General features: G+C 32.5%; 1 protein-coding gene across 13 annotated transcripts in view; it reads right to left on the bottom strand.

Moving 5' to 3' along the window:
* LOC148620887 (uncharacterized) overlaps window positions 1-20,778 on the bottom strand; it is an 85,865-nt gene that overhangs the window by 36,806 nt on the left and 28,281 nt on the right. For 10 of the 13 annotated variants that reach the window (XM_088574725.1, XM_088574724.1, XM_088574722.1 and 7 more), the window contains 4 exons: window positions 9,128-9,247; window positions 7,846-7,989; window positions 4,968-5,621; window positions 270-3,311 (listed from right to left, as the gene is read on the bottom strand). In XM_088574725.1, coding sequence (XP_088430851.1) covers window positions 270-3,311; window positions 4,968-5,621; window positions 7,846-7,989; window positions 9,128-9,247 — 3,960 coding nt within the window. Of the gene's footprint in view, window positions 1-269; window positions 3,312-4,967; window positions 5,622-7,845; window positions 7,990-9,127; window positions 9,248-12,437; window positions 12,783-20,778 lie in introns of those variants that run through there. The other 3 variants (XM_088574726.1, XM_088574730.1, XM_088574728.1) reach the window with 2 other exon arrangements.

The raw sequence follows: 20,778 nt of genomic DNA on the forward strand, positions 1-20,778 counted from the left end.
AATTTCTTATTTTGATTTAAAAACGTAAACTAACTTAAACAATTTTCTTTGCAAATTAATAACCTGAAGCTTTCAATTTTGGACAAATTTCACTCCAACCTAAGTATTTCTCAAGTCTATACTGTTTAAGTCCACAACAAAATTCAATGGATGGTACTTGAATCGTTTTCAGAAAGAAAGAAAAAAATTATATCGCTATGCTACATGTATTTACCATCTTAAATTCTTCTAATTAAAACTACAGGTATCTAAGAAGTAGAACAACTCACCAGGTGGCTTGGCAGTACACTCTCAGGGGTCAGTGAGGTGTCGAGCTGGAGCTGGTCCCTGTAGTCATTGATCATATCCTCTAACCCACCTTGGAAGGTAGATAACTGCTTAGGAAGACTAAGATTAGATCCACATGTCATACATGTTCCACTATGAATAGTCCCTACTGAATTTTGATTATTGTCCGGACTAAGCCTTGAGGTAGATCCCTTCATCACCTTTGATTGCAAGTAACTGTTTGATTTCCGCACAATTTCTAATTGTTTTTCTGCTTCACTTTTGACTTTATTTGCTTTCTCTACATCCACTTGAAGTTTCATGTTAGCTTTTTCTGCATTTGTGATTTTGATTTTCAAACTGAGAATTGTCTTTTTAGAATTTTCTAAATTGGTATGTACTTCGTCATACAATTTGTCCATTTCTTTGACCTTGACTTCCATTTGTTCCTTGGAGATTTCAGCAAATGTCATTTTTCTTTCTGCTGTTTCCTTAGCTTCAATAGCACCATTAACTGTAGCTTCAATTTCATCTTTTGATTTTTGCAAACTTTCTAGTTTTGATCGCAGATCAGCATTTGATTTTTCAGAATTTTGCAATTTTGATTCTGTTTCAGCTTTGGCATTTTCGACTTCAGTTAAAGTATTTTTCAGTTCTTCAAACTGACTTTCCAGTTCTTTCTTTGATTCTTCTAATTTTTTGTTCTGTTTATGAACTTCAATATTGTCTTTCTTTAGTTTAAATTCACTCTCTTCCACCTGAGCTAACTCATCTTCCAATCTCTGAATTTTTTCTTCAAGCTTCTTTTTTAACACATCAAATTGGTCAATATCTTCTTCAGATGTTTGAAGCTTATGTTCAAGTTCATCAACATTATCCAACAATTTTTCTTTCTCTTGTTCCAAAATGTTCAATTCATCTTTCAATGATTTATCCAAGGTTTCAGTTTCATCCAATTTGCTTTGGACCTCATCAAACTTAGCTTGCAATTCTTTGAGATCAGTTGCAGCTTTTTGAACTTTTGTCTTTTCCTCAGACAAACTTGTCATTAAAAAATCTCTTTCCTTTATCAAATCTGCTTTAGCATGCTCTAAATCTAAAATTTTCATGACATCAACTTCACTGTGGAACTGACTGCTGCCAGAAGTATGCAGCTCACTCCTTAAAGTATCATTCTCTAGTTGCAGACTTTCAACTTTTGATTCCACTTGTAAAAGTTCTTGTTCAACTTCTGCAAGACGATTTTCAGCAGATTTTCCTCGCCTTACCTCTCCTCTGAGGCGATCCTCAACTTCCTCTAACTCCATCACCCTCTCCATTAATTTATCCTCAGCACTTTCTAAATTTTTTATCTTATCTGACAACTGCCGTACCTGTTTGTCAGTAGCTGTCAAACTGGACAATTTTTCTGCCAAATTTGTGTTTTCATTTTCTAGATCTTGTAACCTTTCAAATAGACCGGTTACTTTACCTGGACTATTAGAGCCATCAGTCCGAACATCCATCAAATCTAATGTATCAGTTTGTTTATCAACACTTAAATGGTCAGTGGTATTTTCCTTGGTTAATTCCGAGGGTTTAAAACCGGAATCCTTGACATAACTTTCATTAGTAGAGATTATATTTTCCATCAACGACAATGGAATGTTATTATGAATGAGGTCGATTGTATCTGTTTGTCGATCATGAACACTTAATGAAACATTCTTGTTATTATTATCCACCTGTTCCCTAAGGCTACACTCGACTTCCTCGAGTTCGCTCACTCGGTCCATTAATTTTATCTCTGCATCTTCGAGCGCCTCTACCTTTTTACGGAGGTGTAACACTTCTGCTGATTGGTTTTCAAGTTTATGTAACTTTTCTAAACATTCTTGCTCAGAAGTATCAAGTTCTATCAATCGTTCATTTAAATCATCATTTTCCAACTGTACCTGTTGTAATTCATTCTCAGTCCTTCGTAATAAACTCTCCAAGTGACACCTTTCATCTTTAACTTTCTCAAGTTCATTCTTCAATTCATCAGTTTGACCATTAGTTCCAGCTGTTTCATCTAATTTCTTTTCATCATTGTGTTGACTAGATTTTAATACTTTGTCAATCAACAATCTATTTTCCTCAGCCAGTTGTCGATTTTCTTCATCAGTGGCCTCTAACTTTTCCATCATTTCAGTGTCAGATTTTTCAAATTCTGCAATTTTTTCTGAAAATACTTGCTCCTGCTCAATAAACTGAGCTATCTCCTTTTCCAAATGCCCTATCTTCTCTTCATAATTTTCTTCCATTTCTTTCATTCTTTGTTTCAAATTTGACTCATGGTCTTCCATTGAATCTAACTGCTGAAGCAGATTTTCCTGTGAGCGATGAAGCTCATGAATTTTATCCACATATTGGACAACTTCATCATTGTTTGTTTTTCCACTCTGGTTGAATTTTAGTTGAGATCTCAAATGTCTTTCTTCACTTTCCATTTCATGAATAGTTTCACTCAATTTTATTTCATTTTCTCGAAGTTTTGCAATTTGTTCCTGCAAAGATTCTATTTTATTATTTTTAGCCTCTTCAAGTGAACTAAGAGTACTTTCCAAATTGTTAATGCGGTGAAGCAAAAATTCAATTGTTTGATTGATTTGTCCATCATCCTCAGTTTTGTCAACCTCTGACAACTCAATGGCCAAAGATGGCCGATGTGCATCTGCTGCAGAGTCATGATCTTCAAGTTTACTTTTTAAATCAGAATTACAAGATTCGAGGGATCTAATCTTTTCTTCCAGAGATTCCATCCTACTTGCATGTTCTAATGCACTTCTCTCCCAATTCTTCCTCGTGATTTCTTCATTTTCCTCCAGCTCCGAGCACCTCATTGTTAATGAATCATTCTCAGATTGAAGTTCATTGATTGTATCATTCAATGATTTATCAAAACACATGTCTGCCTCTAGTTCCTCTTTGAGATCCAGCCTCTGCTTTAGTTCTTGGTTTCTGACCTCTAACTCCTGTATTTTCTCAGAGGATAATATCTCTGCCTTCTCCAAGATTGCAACCTGCAATATTTGAAACACATTGTGATCATTTAAAGGTAAGGAATATGCAAATTTAAGTATCTGCACACTAGTTTAAAAAATGATGTTTGTTAAATCTGGATTGCTTCTTTAAGAGGTGGGGGGGCTTACATTTTTTGTTTGCATACTTGTTTATTTGTACTGTTCATTTCAAGTATTGCAATGGTTCCTTTTGACCAGACATGGATTATTCTAACAAGAAAAAATTACTGAATTAATAAATAATGAAATTATCTTATAATGAACACCTTTCTCCTTCAAAATTTCATTCCACAAAATGACCCGCCAAAATTTCTAAAGGCCTTGCTCTTTATTTTTGAAATTGAATCACGAAAAAAATATGACAACTTAACCTGTAAATAACAGTAAACAATTTTGTTTAGTGCAGTTTTAAATCTACTACTACACAAATGATGCAAGAGCTTTGCACATGAAGCATAAACATTAAGGATGATATTAGCTGCAGGTTAATACAAATGTCATGCATGCTTGAACATTGAGTATTTATGATTTATGAAATGAAATTGATGACAGGTAATGAAATCATGCATAATGATATGAAATTAATGTACCCAACCCAACACTGACGAATGGAAAACTTAAATATTCAATTAAGGACAACAGGACTTGTGTAAATTTTCTATTAAAAGATGAATTACTTATTATTAAGAAAAGGACATCCAGCAGTCTTGCACAAATCACATTTTTGAAATTTTAGTGCAACATGTATTATTTATTATGAAGTATGCACAAAGCACATTTTTTAAATTTTAGTCATTTCAACTATACTAGTTTTTATTTCAATGTACCTATTCAGTCTTTGTCATCTTTCTTGCATATTCATACATGACATTTATAGAGGTAATTTTGACAAAGTATAGCGTAAAAATTTAATTTGATGAAGTTTACAACGCTATGATCATGATGATTTTGAATTAGAAGTTTTACCAATGATTTTTTTCCAGATTAGAATACTGAAGTCATAACAGGGATTTTCTTACATTTCAAGAAAACAAGAGTGATCAAAATGTGCCTTTTACTCATCTCACTTTAATTTCCTTTCATAAAGTCCCACTATTGAGAACAAATAATGGTACTAAAATGTGTAAATATTAAGTCAAATCATTGCTCAACCTTTTGGTAGCTTTCAAACTTCAAATGTTGACAAAATATGTATCCATTTTAAGGTATGAAAGGAAAACAAAAACTAGAATATGAAATTTCAATTTATAAACTTTATACAATGGATAAAATGACCTGATTAACATAATTTTCCACTTAGATAACATGCTATGTTATTGATCTGATAAAACGTGCTTGAAGTCTACAATACATGTATTTACTCATGGGATAGGGAAAGCAAAAAAAACAAGGTTCAGACCCCAAAAACTAACAAAGATGCAAGGAGGTATTATCTACTGCTAGTAAAACTTCCATGTAAAACATCATCCAAACCACAAACTCATACTTGTATCACTAACATCTAGCAAAAATAATACACCTGCATTGTCTTATCAGCCACATTCTAGAATAAACCAACACTTAACAAACTCTTTCCTGTATTTTTGGCACATTGCTAAAACACAAACATTCATTTATTTAATATGCCATATTTTTGGTCATGCTCTAAAAGAATACCTTCTCACTGAGTTTACTTTCCACAACATCTTTATCAAGAATGATCTCCTTCAGTTCCTCTACTTTAGCTAGGTATTCTTGAGCCTGCTTTTTAGCCAATGTTTCCCTGTCTTCAGCTTTTAAGGTCCTGTCACGTAGCTGTGACTCACTTTGCTCTAGCTCAGCTGAAGTTTGTTCTGTCAGTTTAAGTTTGTCTCGCAGCTGTTTTTCAGTGACATCAAGCTGGTTCACCTGATCTTGAAGATTTTTACACAGCTCCATTATTTGGACCAGTTTATTTTCATCTTGTTCCAATTCTTCCTGTCGAATACTGCTATTGTGAAGTTCACTTTTCAGTGACACATTTTCGGTATGCATTTTACAAACCTCCTGACTTAGCAGTGTCAAATGATTCTTCAACTGTGACAAATCACTGGCTGACATATTTTGATTATCATAAATGCGATTCAGCGCAGAATCAGTTTCCCGACTTAAAGCTTCGAAGTCTATGCAACTATCAGAAAAGCCACCACCATTGTCAGAATTAGAATTGAATGAAAGGTTAGCATCTCCACTAAATTCTAAGCTTGCATTGCTCATTTCTCTTGATGAGTAATTTGAGTCAAATGAACCAGCACGGTGTCTCAGTGAGTCTTCATCACTGCCTGCTTGAGCCTAAAATATCAGTTATAATGGTATGCATGTTAGACTTGGTTAAAAACCCCAAAACCAAAACTAATTCAAAAATAAACCTAACACCACTGGTGTCGCACTTATCAATAGTGCTTAATGAATTTTAATTGGCAACCCATGCAAATGAAATGAATATGATAATGAATGTACATGTAATCATCAGGACAAAAGACAACTATGTGTGAAGTGCTAATGTTAAATATGGTATCATCCCAGTAAATATTATTTTACAAATTATTGTAATTTTCAAATCTAATGTCAAAAAGGTATCTTTAAACCTATTAATATATAGCTTATTTTATTCAGCCACAGTCTATATTTTTAAGATTTTTACTCTTTGACCTTAAAGCCACTCTTCCACAGATATGCAAGTCACCTGATCTGTTACCCATTTGGTTAATTCTAATAACTTGACATTGACATTGCATCATATTGTATCATTAAATGTAGAAAATTATAAAAATTATAAATTATAAAAATAATACGTAAAAGAAGTTTTTTTTTTACTGCAAGGGATATATATTTTTCAAAGATAATACTTGTTTTCAATCACTTTCAAAATGTTAAATGATTCCAAGCCACTGAAATAACGTAACTAATACATATTTTTTTAATTCTTAAGGGGACATTAATTATATCTAAATCTATTTCTAACACTTGTTCCTACAGTGGAACATGACATTTGTTCCTACAGTGGAACATGACATTTGTTCCTACAGTGGAACATGACATTTGTTCCTACAGTGGAACATGACATTTGTTCCAATTAATTGAAATAGAAACTTACATGTAGTCTTTAATTATATCCTGGTTCACAAAGTTTGATGGGTCATACATATATTAATGTGTTATGTAACAAATTATCCTTCATAACAGGTAATAAAATATTACCTTTCCTTGATTTTTTCTGAACTTGAGTCTACCAGCAATATAATAAAACTTTTATCAAAAGATATCAGAACTTGCTGCAAAATATCCACCTTTTATCTTTTTTGTTTGACAGATGCAGATGTTTGATTTCTAGGTCAAAATTTTATTGTTTTTATCTTACAAGTAACTCTTGAATACATTTCCTTCATCGGACCAAAAATCTTACTGGTTATGAAGTAAGAAAATTGTACATGTGGGAGCTTTTTTATCACAATTAAATAGCTCAATTTTCATTTTCTATCCCTAATTTGTGTTTATTTTAAGTAGATGCTAATAACCAATAAATTGCAGAATTATATAACAAATTTATTGATTAAACTTATTCACCAAGAAATCACAAAAATCATCTTCCTTCAGAATGCTCCAATTGATAACTTTTGTGTTGAAATACATTGTACAAATAAACTACTGCCCCCACCCTCCCTGCAAAAAATTATAAAAAAAAAATAAAATAAAATACCAAAATACAAAAAAAAAAAACCAACAAAACCAACCTGAAATATTGCTGCTCGGACGTTAAACCCCAACAATCAATCAAACAATCAATCAAATCACTTTAGCAAATGAGATTGGATACTTCACTACCTCATTAAATGATTAAATTATTGCACCATAATTAAATTCAACTTATTCAAGCTTCAAAGTTTTAAATTTACTTTAAAGCAAGTTGCTTAAATTTACTTACCCCCCTTACCACAGTTTAAACTCTATGTGACAAAGCAAACAACAAAAGAGTGATAATGAAGCAGATGGTAGAAATGTACAGCAGAGAAATGAAATACATATCAAAATGTAAATAATGTTTTGCTATATAACTTCAAAAGCAGAGAACTATGGACTAAAGACTTCACTCTCAGTTTTTTTAAACAGTCAAAGTTAAATGATTAAATTATATTTGATAATTTCTTTAAAAGAAATACTGAGAGTATTTTATTGGAAAAATCTATGAAAAATTTAAACTTCTTACTCAAAGATTTCTTCCAATGTGATTCAAAAAGTCCGACAACTACTGAATTGAAAAAAAAAACATCATATCTTTGTTAATTAATTCAACTATCCATAGTAAAATCAGTCACTTAGCTGTCGTATAAGAAAACAACACCATTTCAAAAGCACATTCTCAGCTTAACTTAAAGAAATTCATTTATCTTCATTTCAAGTGATTTGCTTTAAAATCACAGATAAAATAAAATCCATATATAAGAAAATCCATGCTTGAATTCTGCTCTATGTAATTTATTTTGATAAATACAGAAGCAGATAAGCAAACATGTACCTTAGCCTCAAGAACCTCAGACTGTTCCCTCTGTTCCAAACTCCCATGATGCTTCAGTTTATTTTCTAACACATCTTTCTCCTTCTGTAGGGTAACCACCTTTTCCTGAAGTTCCCCAGCAGTCTGTTCCAAGCTTTGGATATGCTGTAGATCGGAAAAGAGAGCATTGAATCGCTAATTATGAAGTACAGACAAATTACTTGTGAAGCATTTACTGGTACTCCTCAAAGCAATTTAAGACTAAGAAGAAAGTTAGTGTATATTTTTCCTGGCATTGATGATGCTTTAGAAAGTTAAAAAGCAATCAATTCTTGGCATTTTGGAATTAAACAATAATAGTTCAGCTCTGGAAAAACTATTTTAGTCAGATAAGAGCTAAACATTGATTAGAGCTTGTCAAAAATTCGATTCATGGTTACTGATCAAGATTACCAATATTGTACAAACCAAGGGCCACTACTCCTTTGAAAATCTGAATATCACTAAATTAAAGCTGGACTTCTGACTTATGATAAAATAAAATGCTTTGCAGGGCACAGCTTAATATGACCACAGAGGTCAAGCCATGAACAGCTGGGCAAAGTTGTGGACAAACCTTCAAATTTGATACAGTTCATTTTTTTTCTTGTAATTAGACATTTGACAAAGGATAAAAATTTAACTCTTCAGGCCCCTTATTCCTAAATGGTTCCAGTCACAACTAGAATTAATCAGAATTATTCAAAGCCTTCCTTTGGGGGTATGGTACTTCATATTAGAATTTCAAGCAGATCCATTCCTTCCTACTCAAGTTATCACCCAGAAATCTGAACAATTCTTATTTCTGGTCCATTTGTGACCCTTATTCTTAACTGGATCAACTTACAACTCCAAAAAATCAAACCCAGGGGCATGGTACTTTATGTTTGAATTTCAAGTGATCTATTCCCTTCCACTCAAGTTATCATACAGATATCAGAAAAATTATTATTTCTGGCCCCTTTGTGGTCCCTAATTGTTAAATGGCTCAAGTCACTGCCCCACAAATCAAAATCAATCCCATTAAGTTTTACAAGTATGGCACTTTGTAGCTCAATTTAAAAGAGATCCATTTACTTTTATTAAATGATTGTAAAGACATCAGGAAAAGGCTGATTTCGAACCCCTTAAAGTCCTCAAAACTCAAATTAATGAACAGACAGACCAGCATAAACATTGTACATCAACTATAGACACAAGTAACCTATTTTTGATTTGTAATTTAAAATAAAATTAAAAATAAAATGAGTAAAATTGAAATAACCTGCAATAGTTTATCTTTCTCCATGTTTTCATCATCAGTATGTCCCTCCATAATTAAACCCTCTCCTGGTTCTTCCATAATGGTCTCCAATATACCTGTTTCATGGTAACTCTCTGATACCTGAAACCAACATAGGAAAAGGTCATACAAGGTCAAATTCAACCATTTAATGGTAAAATTAACACGAAAGTAAAAAAAAATGGTTAAATGTATTAAAGAATGAATAACCATTTGTGCAGGCGGTGGTACAATTTTAAAAAGATTCTAAAATATCCCACAAAGATAACATGTTGAAATACCACAACTTAACTTTCTTGGTAAAACCAAAATATATAATGGTTATAATTGTTGTTATGGTACAGGTTTTAGGGGTGACACATTCTTCAAAGAATAAAACCTTAATTGTAAGCCTTAAAACTTGAAATTGTGAAATATTGACTCTATTTACCATCCAAATATCAGAAAATTCTTGTTTCTACTTTGTTACTAGGATGTTAAATACCATGAAATGACAATGACCACTAAAAGTTCTACAAACCTATACCTAGATAGTATTTTAAAACTGAAAGTTACTTGTCTCAACACCAATTCAAAAATCAAGTACATGGAGTAATGAACTTTTAATACGAAATATGGATCTATTTTTACAATATGATTCCATGGGATTGGACAATTATTACAACAGCAGTTCACTGAGGACATTGGCCAGGGCAAAATGAAAAGGCAGTCACACATCAAAGAAAGTTATAAATATACATTGTACAACATATGCTTAAAAGATATAAACTTCAACATGGTTAAATTGTTCCTGCTAAAGTTCAGAAAATCCTTTCTAGGAAAAGAAAAAACACACTTTCCCATAAAGTTAAATATAAATTGAGAAGTTATTTCAGTGCTTTTTATCTTGCAAACAATTTAATTGTAATAAAATTAAACAAGTGCAATTTGGCATTTTATCATCAAAGCACAAGAATTTTTAAAAATCTTGCATTTTGATTTACAAAATACCAAGATTCCAGATACATGTACTTAAATAAATGCACCAAATGTTTAGAATTCTAAATCATTAAATCTATAAGCTTTGAATTTCCAGAATTTGGTATACATCAACATTAAATGAACAACTTAGCAACTGCACTTTTGCTTAAAGCTGTGTTTATTACATAATGATCCCTGGCAGCAGAATACAAATATTTCATGCAGTGCCAACTTGTATACATGTACATGTACACCAAATTCTATACTTGTCAATGGCTACCAGAATGGCCTCTTGTTATAGGATGTCATAACTACACACCTGTTTAACCCCTAGAGTAAAAAAAGACAATTAGATAAGATTACAATGTTTACATTAAAAAAACTGACAACATTTGGCAAATATGAATTAATAAATGTCATCCTGTCTATGTACATTTAAATAACCCTATTTAGTGGACCATTCAAAATAAGGGTGTCAATCAGTCCACCTGGCTTACTATGGATTTACATATCATTTATCTCCTGCTAATAATTCTGCTCAGCAACCCCCTGACCCCATGTGTTTCGTTCTGGTGGTCTGATGACCACACTTTTAAGTCTAAATTGCCTGAAGTTGCTCCACATAAGAAGTGTCTTTATCTTAAATTTCACCATATTAAGATTTTATCATAATTCACAGTGTCAAGAAAGGCTAAGAGGTATGGTTCGGTGCTCCTTAAACAGAAAAAGGCCAGATCTTATTTTAAATTCTTATGGTAACAAATATCATTGTTTGTATGGCAGGATTAAATAGATCCAGAACTGTTTTGTATAATAGTAAAATGACCTTATTTACTGATGTGAAATGGACATCACTGAAACTCATGAGAACCAGAGTGAGGGTACATTCACCTGCGTTCATCAAGAAGAAAGGCCATTAAAAGTACATTCTCAAGTATGAAACATACAACACATAAAACATCAGTGCCTATTTCATTCAAGGACTTTTATAGATCCATCAAAAACAAGTCTTACTCAATGATAACTGACCTTGTCGGTTACATTTAAATATTTTACTTGTACAGAAGGTGAGTACTAACTTTTAGTTGAAGACTACTATGATTTAACTTGGCTATCTAATATATTTTAAAAAGATTCTTAAGTTGACAGTTTAAACAAAGATCAAGGATGAAAATAGCATAAAAAAGAGGGGTCACTTAGTATTGTCCCTTCAAGTCTATAAGCCATCTCCAAATTTCTTGAAAAAAAAATATAATTTTTAGTATGACCATTTGATACAGAGAGATTATGTACTTGACTTAATGGTAAAATACCTAAACCAAAGAAATCCAGAAAATATTCAGATTTGCCTAGTGCAGAAAACATGCTTTATATTCATTTCTTTAGGTCAAATAGAATGTCTCACAGACAAACAGACTGCCATATAAACCTATCAAAACTGTGTTACATTCACAAACAGCTGTTTAACTGTCAGATAATACTACACCTGAAAGTACATTTACCTAAACAAAATGACTCAACCAAAGTCACTTTGAAAAATGTAGTATCTTCAGTTCGATCAATGAAAACACACATCAGTCTAATTTCTTTGTTTCACCTTTCAAATACTTTACATAAAGTACTTCTTTATGTCCTTGGTGACTCCATGCAGTAATTTAATATCACAGCATTGATTGCTACTGACATACAAATGTTAGCAGGTATATTAATATCACCCGTCAAAATATTAATAATTCTGTCAATAAAATGTATCATACATATAACAACACATGTATAATAGGCAAAAAAAAGTTTACATAGCTGTAAATATCATTTTTGACTTGATGAAGCATGAAACTTTATTGATCTATGCAGCTGAGGGAATAACTCAAAAATTCAGGATAAGATACACAACCGCCAAAGATAATTTTCTCAATATGAAAGGCTTGTTGCACCTAACATGCATCTAACAACCTTCCTGGCAAGCCTCCCTGTTGCTCAAACAAGGCAATGAATTAACCACTAGACTATGGCAAACACCCTTAATCTGTAGAAATGCATAGCATTGATGCTATGCTTAACCATGTAGTCAACAACAGGCTGTCAAATTGACAGCAAACCTCTACAGGAAAAAAACAGAAGAGAGCTCCTTGCCCTCCTTGTCCTTGAATACTTATCAAATTATAATAATAAAAAGCAAATATGAGGTAATGTTCAAAGCAAGGTCAGACAGATGGATAACTGTACACCATAACATATTTGAAAACAAAATCTGAAATCATTTAAGAAAAGTGACTTGGTTAGGATAAGACATGGACAGAAACAACTATAAGATATTACTGTAAGTACTGACCTGGCATGACATTACAAACCCAACACTTCCAACATTCTAAGCAAATACAATTTGTAATCTGGCCAACACTCCCTTTCTACAATATACAGTAAACATTACTGCTACACTTCAGAAGAATTTCACAGTATCCTGTAGTTCTCCACCTGCTTTAAATCCCAAACCATCAAAATATCATCCATGAACACTACTGGAACCTGTACTAATATTCTACAGTGAGCACTTTGATTTTTTTTTACAGTGAATACTACAGAATTCCCTGCTTAATCAAGATACTTAAAGTAAATTGAATAATAACCAGTATTAGTGTAGTTTGACAACAATCTTTTTTGTCCTTTTAATGTCATTATTACAGTCTGTCGATTATATGTCTGATACTGTTCTGAAAGACATTAAATGAACAATTTTAAAATCCCTCAACTCCACAAAGGTCATTAAATTGATATTGTTAAATATTCTGGAGGCAAGATGTTATGATTTTGTCCTGTTTTTAAATGTTTACTGAAGCCAAAGGGCATTTTTTGTAATGTTGTTTTTTTTTTTTCAAAAAGCATTAGGATGTTGAGAAAATTTATTTTTTATTCAATGGTTGGATTTGTAAATATATTTATTGTAACAAGTATTTTTGTAGTCTACTTTTTTTCTAAATTTTTTGGTGATAGACAATCACACTCCCTTTTAATGATTGACTGATTGATTGTTGGGGTTTAATGCCTGAGCAGCAATATTTCAGCTATATTCAGGTGATGAATATGAAATGGATGATAAAATGAACATGAAATGATGATCAAATGAAAAATGGGATGGGACACAAGGACAATGGGGTCGACAAATTTTGATTGCCACTGGAAATAGGGAGAAGTGGGTTGGGTCAGGCAATTTAGCCTCCTGTGGCAGAACCCTATGGTTCCTACTCCAGGAGAATACCACAGAAGGGTTCTTTAATGTGTGAGGAACATGGCACCTTTCCAAACACGTTGCACCACTATGGTTTGCGGTCAGGTTTTCCGTATTATAGCCTGACGACCCCAGCATGTAACATGCTAGGGGTAACCCAATACACCACCTGGGGCACACAACCCAGTTGCTCTGTGGGCAGAGCGCCCTAGCCCCCTGGCTAGGGTTCTGAACACTATTAAGTCGCTTCATACGACAAGCTTAGCAACACTCCCTTTTAAAAAACCTAGTTCCCCAACTCGTACAGGAAGTTAATGTCAGAAAGCATTCTAAATATTTTACATGTACCCCATCTATATAAAGTCATACATCAAATATGAAATCAATCTATTAAGAGCCCAGATAATTGCAAAAAAGTTCAGACTGATGGACAGAATGATAGACAAATATACCTGCACCCACTGGTCAAGTTGGGGAATAAAAATTTGAAAAATATACATAAATTCATTATTGTTAGGCATATATTGAGAAGTGAGTATTTCTGCATGGCACAAAAAAAAAATTCTTTTCATATTTATTCATGATGAAAGGGTGAAAACTCATATTCCTGCCCATATGAAACTTCAAAATACCATTTATAAGGTCTATGTGCACCAGAAGGAGTTAATCTGCTAAAATAACATATAAATGACCAAGTTTCAATAGGCCATTGTGAATTTGAGAAACATGTCAATATTCTCAACTACTTTGTTACATGTTGAAGTGAAAAAAAAAATTAAATTAAACATGCCATCAATTGTTCAATAGAATCATATTTCAATCATCTGTTTATAGATTTCTGACAAAATACAAAATACAAACTTTAAATCATTACATCCCTTGCATGCAACAGAACAAAGGCCTGCTTTCAAACAAATCAATTATCTTCAAAATGCTTTACTGGTACCAAAAATACAGGTACATTTTGTACATCAAAAGAACAGGTAAAGCATATATTCTTCAAATACTTTCATAATTGAGACATTAAAGAAACTATACCTTTAAGCAGGTACACTATACAAGATATCAGATAAAGCTTAAATTTCATCAAGTAAGGCCAAAGTTTCAAGAGAACAAAAGTATTTTTTAACAGAATAATTATAGATAACATGGTAATTTATGCCCTCTTCCAAGTATTTTAACATTTAAATTGCACCCTCTAAAATTTCAAACATGCAGGATGAAAGACTCAACTGCAAGACTGCAATATAAATTACCGAACATGGTTAACCCACAACAAAGGACTGCAGTTGGTGGGGACATGCTGGAACAAACAGATCCTGGATTGACCTTCACCTTAATCTAGTTGGTTGCTGGTACAGATAGGTCTTGAATTGACATTGACCTTAACTTAGTTGGTTGCTAGAACACATAAGTCTTGGATTGACCTTGACCTTAATCTAGTAAATTGCTAAAATAGAATAATTTTGAATTGACCTTGACCTTAATCTAGCTGGTGACTAACCAGCTTATTATAGATAGAGAGGTTATAGTCATTAACTAAGGGTATGGAAACAACAAATGATTAAACATTTTCTGTCCTTTACACAACCTAGTTCAGAGCTTCCTACAAGTAATGTGTGACATTATCAAGTAACACAAATCCAGAAAATTAAAAAAAAAAACAGTTAAGCTTCTTTTTGTTTTTGCAACCTTCAAAGAGATGTATACCGTATCTTTCCAAAACTTGCCTTATTGCTACACACGCAACAAATAATATATTAGACAGTGTTTTTGCCCACATATATAAACTTCAGTAGGTTCTTCTTTAATTAGAATGAGGCCATGAAAATGTGAATTTGTATATGATAAAATGCTAATTTCACTGATGCTTCATTATTTTGATATGCCATTTCCATGGTAACCCTTGTCAAAATGAGTTTTTCTTTCAATAATTAATGATTATTTCTCTAACTTTAGATGCCTAATGTTTATTGTAGTCACATTAAACACACACTTCAAAAATAGATGTTTTTGTACTAATTGCTTCCTATACATCGGTCTGTAGTAATTTCTGATACCTGGGGCGTGCAAGTTTTCTTCAATATCCAGTCTATGGGACAAGCAGGATAACTTCAATGGTAGAAAAAAGGGGGAGTGGTGCAATAACTAAGTACACAATTCTAGAAGAGAACTTTTTTATTGGGGTGGGTGTTGGAAGGGTGCTATTAAGTAAGTCACGCAGACTTTAGAAAAAAATCAGTTTCTTCTAGATACCACTTACAATTCCTTTACACTTCAAACAATCAAAAAGTCTTTTCTGAATTCTATTGGAACCCCTTCTAAATCCAATACTTAAAACTAATATACTTAAATGAGTGCTTTGACTTTTTCACAGTTGCCAATCTCATTAGGCAATGTTACATGTAGAATAAGACACTCCTTGTTTGAGATCAAGTAATTGGATGGTACACTCCAAAACATATCCTGGCCTGGATTTTATTACAGAATGGTTTGGCCTAACATTCTTAATATCAGCCTAGTTTACATACTTTTGCTGTTCATAATAAAGACTTTCATACCTCTTTTCTTCCATATAAAAAACAATTGTTCCTCAATGTGACCAACATACATTTTATGACCAATTTAAATTACGCTGAACCCATCTAATTCACAAAAATATTGGTCATAAAATGTTTTCATGAAGTACAGACTTACAAGCAAAAATACAATATACCGGTATGCAATCAGGGCTAGAATAATATAAATTTTTTGCCGATTCCATGATGCCAACTGATTTTGGATATATGCTTATCCCTCTATGAATGAAAATAAGATTTGAATGATGTTTCAGGGCCAGCTGAGCCTGTCCTGTGGTATGAGGATTTCCTCTTCATTCATTCATTCAATATATGCAAATGGAGCTAGAAAATCATATTTAGTTGTGCCAATACATGAATTCAACTGATTTTGGATATATGGCATAGCTTATCTCTCTTTGAATAAAAATGCTTAGAAGAAATGATGGCCTTCATAATACAGTTCAAGGTCACTATGCCTAATAAAGCTAGAATGATTAATTAACTATTGATGGTGCTATATTGCAATTACAAAATATAGTGAAAACTTGTAAATAATGTGTGGTATTGTTGAAATGTCAGAAGTAAACTAATGGAGATAAATTGTCTTTGTATAAAATGACACAATACTTATACCATGCCCTATTATCAACAAGCCATAAACCACTTATTTGGTATTTGGTAAATATTCAGGGGAGATTACTTTTCACTTGTTCCATAGGAAAAGAGAGTATGTAGTAATGGCAAACACGAGCATTGAAAAGAATTAAGTTTCAACTTGGAAACATTGCAAAGCAAGAAACAAAGCAACCAAATACCAATGTACAATACAGTACTCTGTACTCTCTTGAGCTTGATAAGGCTAGAAACCATTAATTCCACTTTCCATAGGCTTCAATGCTAATTTCACAATATTTCAATGGCTTCTCTGGACTTTACCTTAACTTTAATCTGCAAAGGACTATATATCAGCATGATTCTACATTTGTCAGCTCACAATCCTCAGAATAGCTTGTGGGGTTAGCAGACTTGCAGTGCAGTACTGGTCACCAGAAGTGAAGGGTCTATAAATAGCATGGGAAATCCCAGAGTTTTCACAAGATAGGGGCATATTAGATATCATTATGGAGATAAGGCTTCACACCACAAGAAGCAAAATGCACCTATAAAAAGAGGTTCTAAATGTCGCTACAAAAAATTGTAAGAGTTGATGTCAAAATCCAAAATTTGCCTACCCAGTTGAGATCTGCATGGACATATGTTAAAAACTTAAGATGAAAAACCTAGTATGGGGAGACACTACGAAAACTGGGGGAATGCTGATCAGGCATGCAATCATCTTATAATGTATCCATAATCACACAACAAAGAAAGTCGGATCCTACACCAATAGTTGGTATACATTACCATATAAAAAGCTTAAACTTAATCAATCCTACTGCGTATTAAAATCAAATGTGAACAATCCATAGATAAACAGAAAAATCAATCCCAAATGTATTTATTACATCTTAAATGTACAAACTCTTTGATTTATAGGATAAAAAGAAATACCTGATAAAATATAAAGTCTCCCCTAGTTGCATTTGATATTCTTACCTTTGTTTTACACAATGTCAGGTAAAAAATATAAACCTATGATTTATTGTTTGTCATTATGTTGAAAGCAATAACGCATAAATACAATTTATTAACTGTGGACCATGTTTAAAACAAGGAAGCAAAAATGTTTGTAACATATTAACATTTACGAGGCTTGCAATAATTCATCAAGTTGTGGAAGCTGTAATCAGGCCATGGACTTGGATTTGATGTATCCATATTATCCCATTACTGACACTTCAGTATTTTTTGCAGACATTCCACAATAAATTTCACATTGCTGAAGTTTTAAGTATGGTTGACTTAGCACTGATATAATGGCCATTTTTTCCTGCTGCTTCACTTTACATGTAATATATAAGTACATAAAGACTTCTTTTTTGTTCATTTAACTTCCCTGAAACTTATTAATTTTGAAGAACTCTTGAGTGAATGAAAGGGAAAACTACTATCCCCTTGTAATTATCATATTATCTATACAAGGATCCATATATCAAATGGAGTATACTAATTACAACCTAATAAGACATGGAAAGACATGCAGTCAGCATGTTAAACATAAATTATGGCCATCATTAACATATATGCAAATGAAGTTAGAAAATAGCACTAGGAAGACCTTGAGGTTACCCCTATATCATTATCTAACAGAGTGTTCAATTTTAGACTTCAGGAAATGAAAATTTTTGGCATTAGATAGAATGATAGAAGTTCCCTCTGAATTTAAGTTATCTTCCAGTACTGAATAAGCAGTGTTGTCTTACTATATATCAAGTCGATACTTTTTAATTGGAGTAAAAAGCAAAATTCCTTAAAAACAGCTGACAAAATGAACTCAGAATATGCAAGAATAGAGAGATCAACTACAGCAAAAACAATCAAGAAATCAAGAGAAAAAAAAACCTTAATAAATATTTAAGATAATTTCTGAAGAAACCCAAATTCATCACAAATATCTAAAAATCTTCAAATATTTGTTATAATTACAGATCAAGACCACTGTCTCACCTTAAGCATATTTAAAAGCCTACTAAAACAAACTCGGTCAACACCCTCAATTTTCATACCAATGACATTATTTAACAGATCCTTTACACAAGAGGGAAGGACCTTATCATCCCTAATACTTGACTTTACATAAAATATTGAATGTAAACAAATATCAAAAAGGAACGTGAGTGTCCTTCCCTTCCTAATCATCATAATGACACATACCCTCGGGCTGTGACCTGTTGATTGATCACCTGTGTAATTATGGCAGTATGGTCAGGTAGAAGTGTCCTGGAGGTCCTATCGACAAGTTCCACGACAATTTTATGTCTATCCAGTAATTTGTTTACAATGCCAAAAGCAGAAGAGTCAATATCAGATCAGAAAAACACATTAGACATATGTTGTATGGCTTTTGAATGGCTTTACTTATCCTTTGTATCATTGGTGATCTAAATAGTAACTTCTGGTTGGTAATTTTAGGCCAAAATAAAATTCATATTTAGTACCTCTTTCAGTGGTTACTTTATATTTAATTTTTTTTCATTTTTATGACTATTGTACAGTTAGTTAACATTTGGTTTTTTTTTTGGAAAAAAAAACAGACAATATATAGAATATCTTACAATTTGACACTAAGATAATTTTCTTCTTGTTTCGTAGCCCAAGAGCCTAATATTCTGTATTTGTTTACAAAGGAAGCAAATATAAAATGTTTTATGCTGATTACTTTTAAGAAAAGAAAAAAAAAAACATGCATAAAAAAAATCTCAGTTAACTCATGTGGAAGCATACATGTATTTCACTTTATCAATATTTTTTACTGTCATACCATAAATTCACTTTAAATACATCGAGCATTATTTTTTTCTATTTTGAAATTTCAGAGATAAATCTCAATTCAATATTTGGAAAGATCTTAGAAAATTAATGGATTTCCCTAAATTTAAATTAAACCCCACAAAAAACCACATGGCTCCACTTCGATCCATAAAAATCATTCCAATAGTTTCTATATATACAATAACAGACCATGGATGTCTCTTTTGAATTCTATATATATACCTCAATACCTCAGTTGCCCCCTGACAATACTCCACTTTAACATTATATAGGGTGTTCCAAAGTCCATTAACAGTGAAGAACCTATCATCAACTATACACTTTTATTATTATATAGACATTTATCACACATCCAGACTTAAAGAAAACTTTAACATCTTACTTTAAAATTAACTGTTATATTTATACTACCAGATAATTTCCAACTGAGATTTGGAGGACCTTTAGATGATGTTTATTTACAGTAGATAGCCTTAGTGTCCACTTCCCTTACTTAGAGATAAGGCAGACACTATTTAATAGACCCATTATTACAAATACAGTAGGTCTATAGTAACATTCTTATCCATTTCAGATGTATTATTACATGTATCAGTGCTCTGGAATTTTAGAAATTATCTACTTTCTCCAGAGAAGATGGACATTTCAAGAACAATTATCAACCTGACAATCTCAGTGAAAGAAATTAGCAGTAGACCTATGGACCAAGTCTACGTAAAATCAAGCAGGTCTATGATGAAATTGGCTCAATTTCCTTTGAAATGTACAGTGTGGTCTACATAAAATTATGATGGGTCTATGTTGACCAAAAATTAAGTTTCTAAGACTGCAATCTTACTAATATTTCCCTGGGATAAATTTCAATTGTCATAGGTCACAAGGAATGGGAAATTGACAGCCCTGTGTATCCATTTTGCAGTCCCATGTCTGTTTTTTAATGGAGCCCTTAGGATGAATTGTTCCCTTTTGATCTGACTCCATTATGCCAGTATATACATGGAAAACAGTGACTCAATCAATATGTTGAGCAAAATCCCAGCCATTCCATTTAAAACAGGGGAAGCAAAAAAGTTATCATTCATGATGTTTTTTTTTTTTTTTGTAACAATTTCACTGAAGCTGAAGTTTCCATAAACCCATGCCCTACAGTGAGTAGATTTCTCTTCATTCAGTAAATGTAGTAATAATAAGTTCTTGAAATAAGGTCCTCCATGACCATTGTAAGGATTTAACAAGTAAATATTTAAAAAAAAACATAGAATAATATGCCTTTCCTGGGTGCTTCAACTCTTACTAGGTATTTATAATAGGAAATTGAAGTCCTGGCAAAGCAACATACCAAAAAGCATTTAATTTTACCCAGTAGAAGCTTTCGAAGTGCATTCTGAGGTCATTCTTGAACAAGGGACTTGTATAGACAAAAGAACTGATAAATGAACAGGATAAATGCAATA

This window comes from Perna viridis, chromosome 3 (assembly GCF_037379345.1).
Source record: "Perna viridis isolate PV_CMFRI_1.1 ecotype Kerala chromosome 3, ASM3737934v1, whole genome shotgun sequence".
NCBI lineage: Eukaryota > Metazoa > Mollusca > Bivalvia > Mytilida > Mytilidae > Perna > Perna viridis.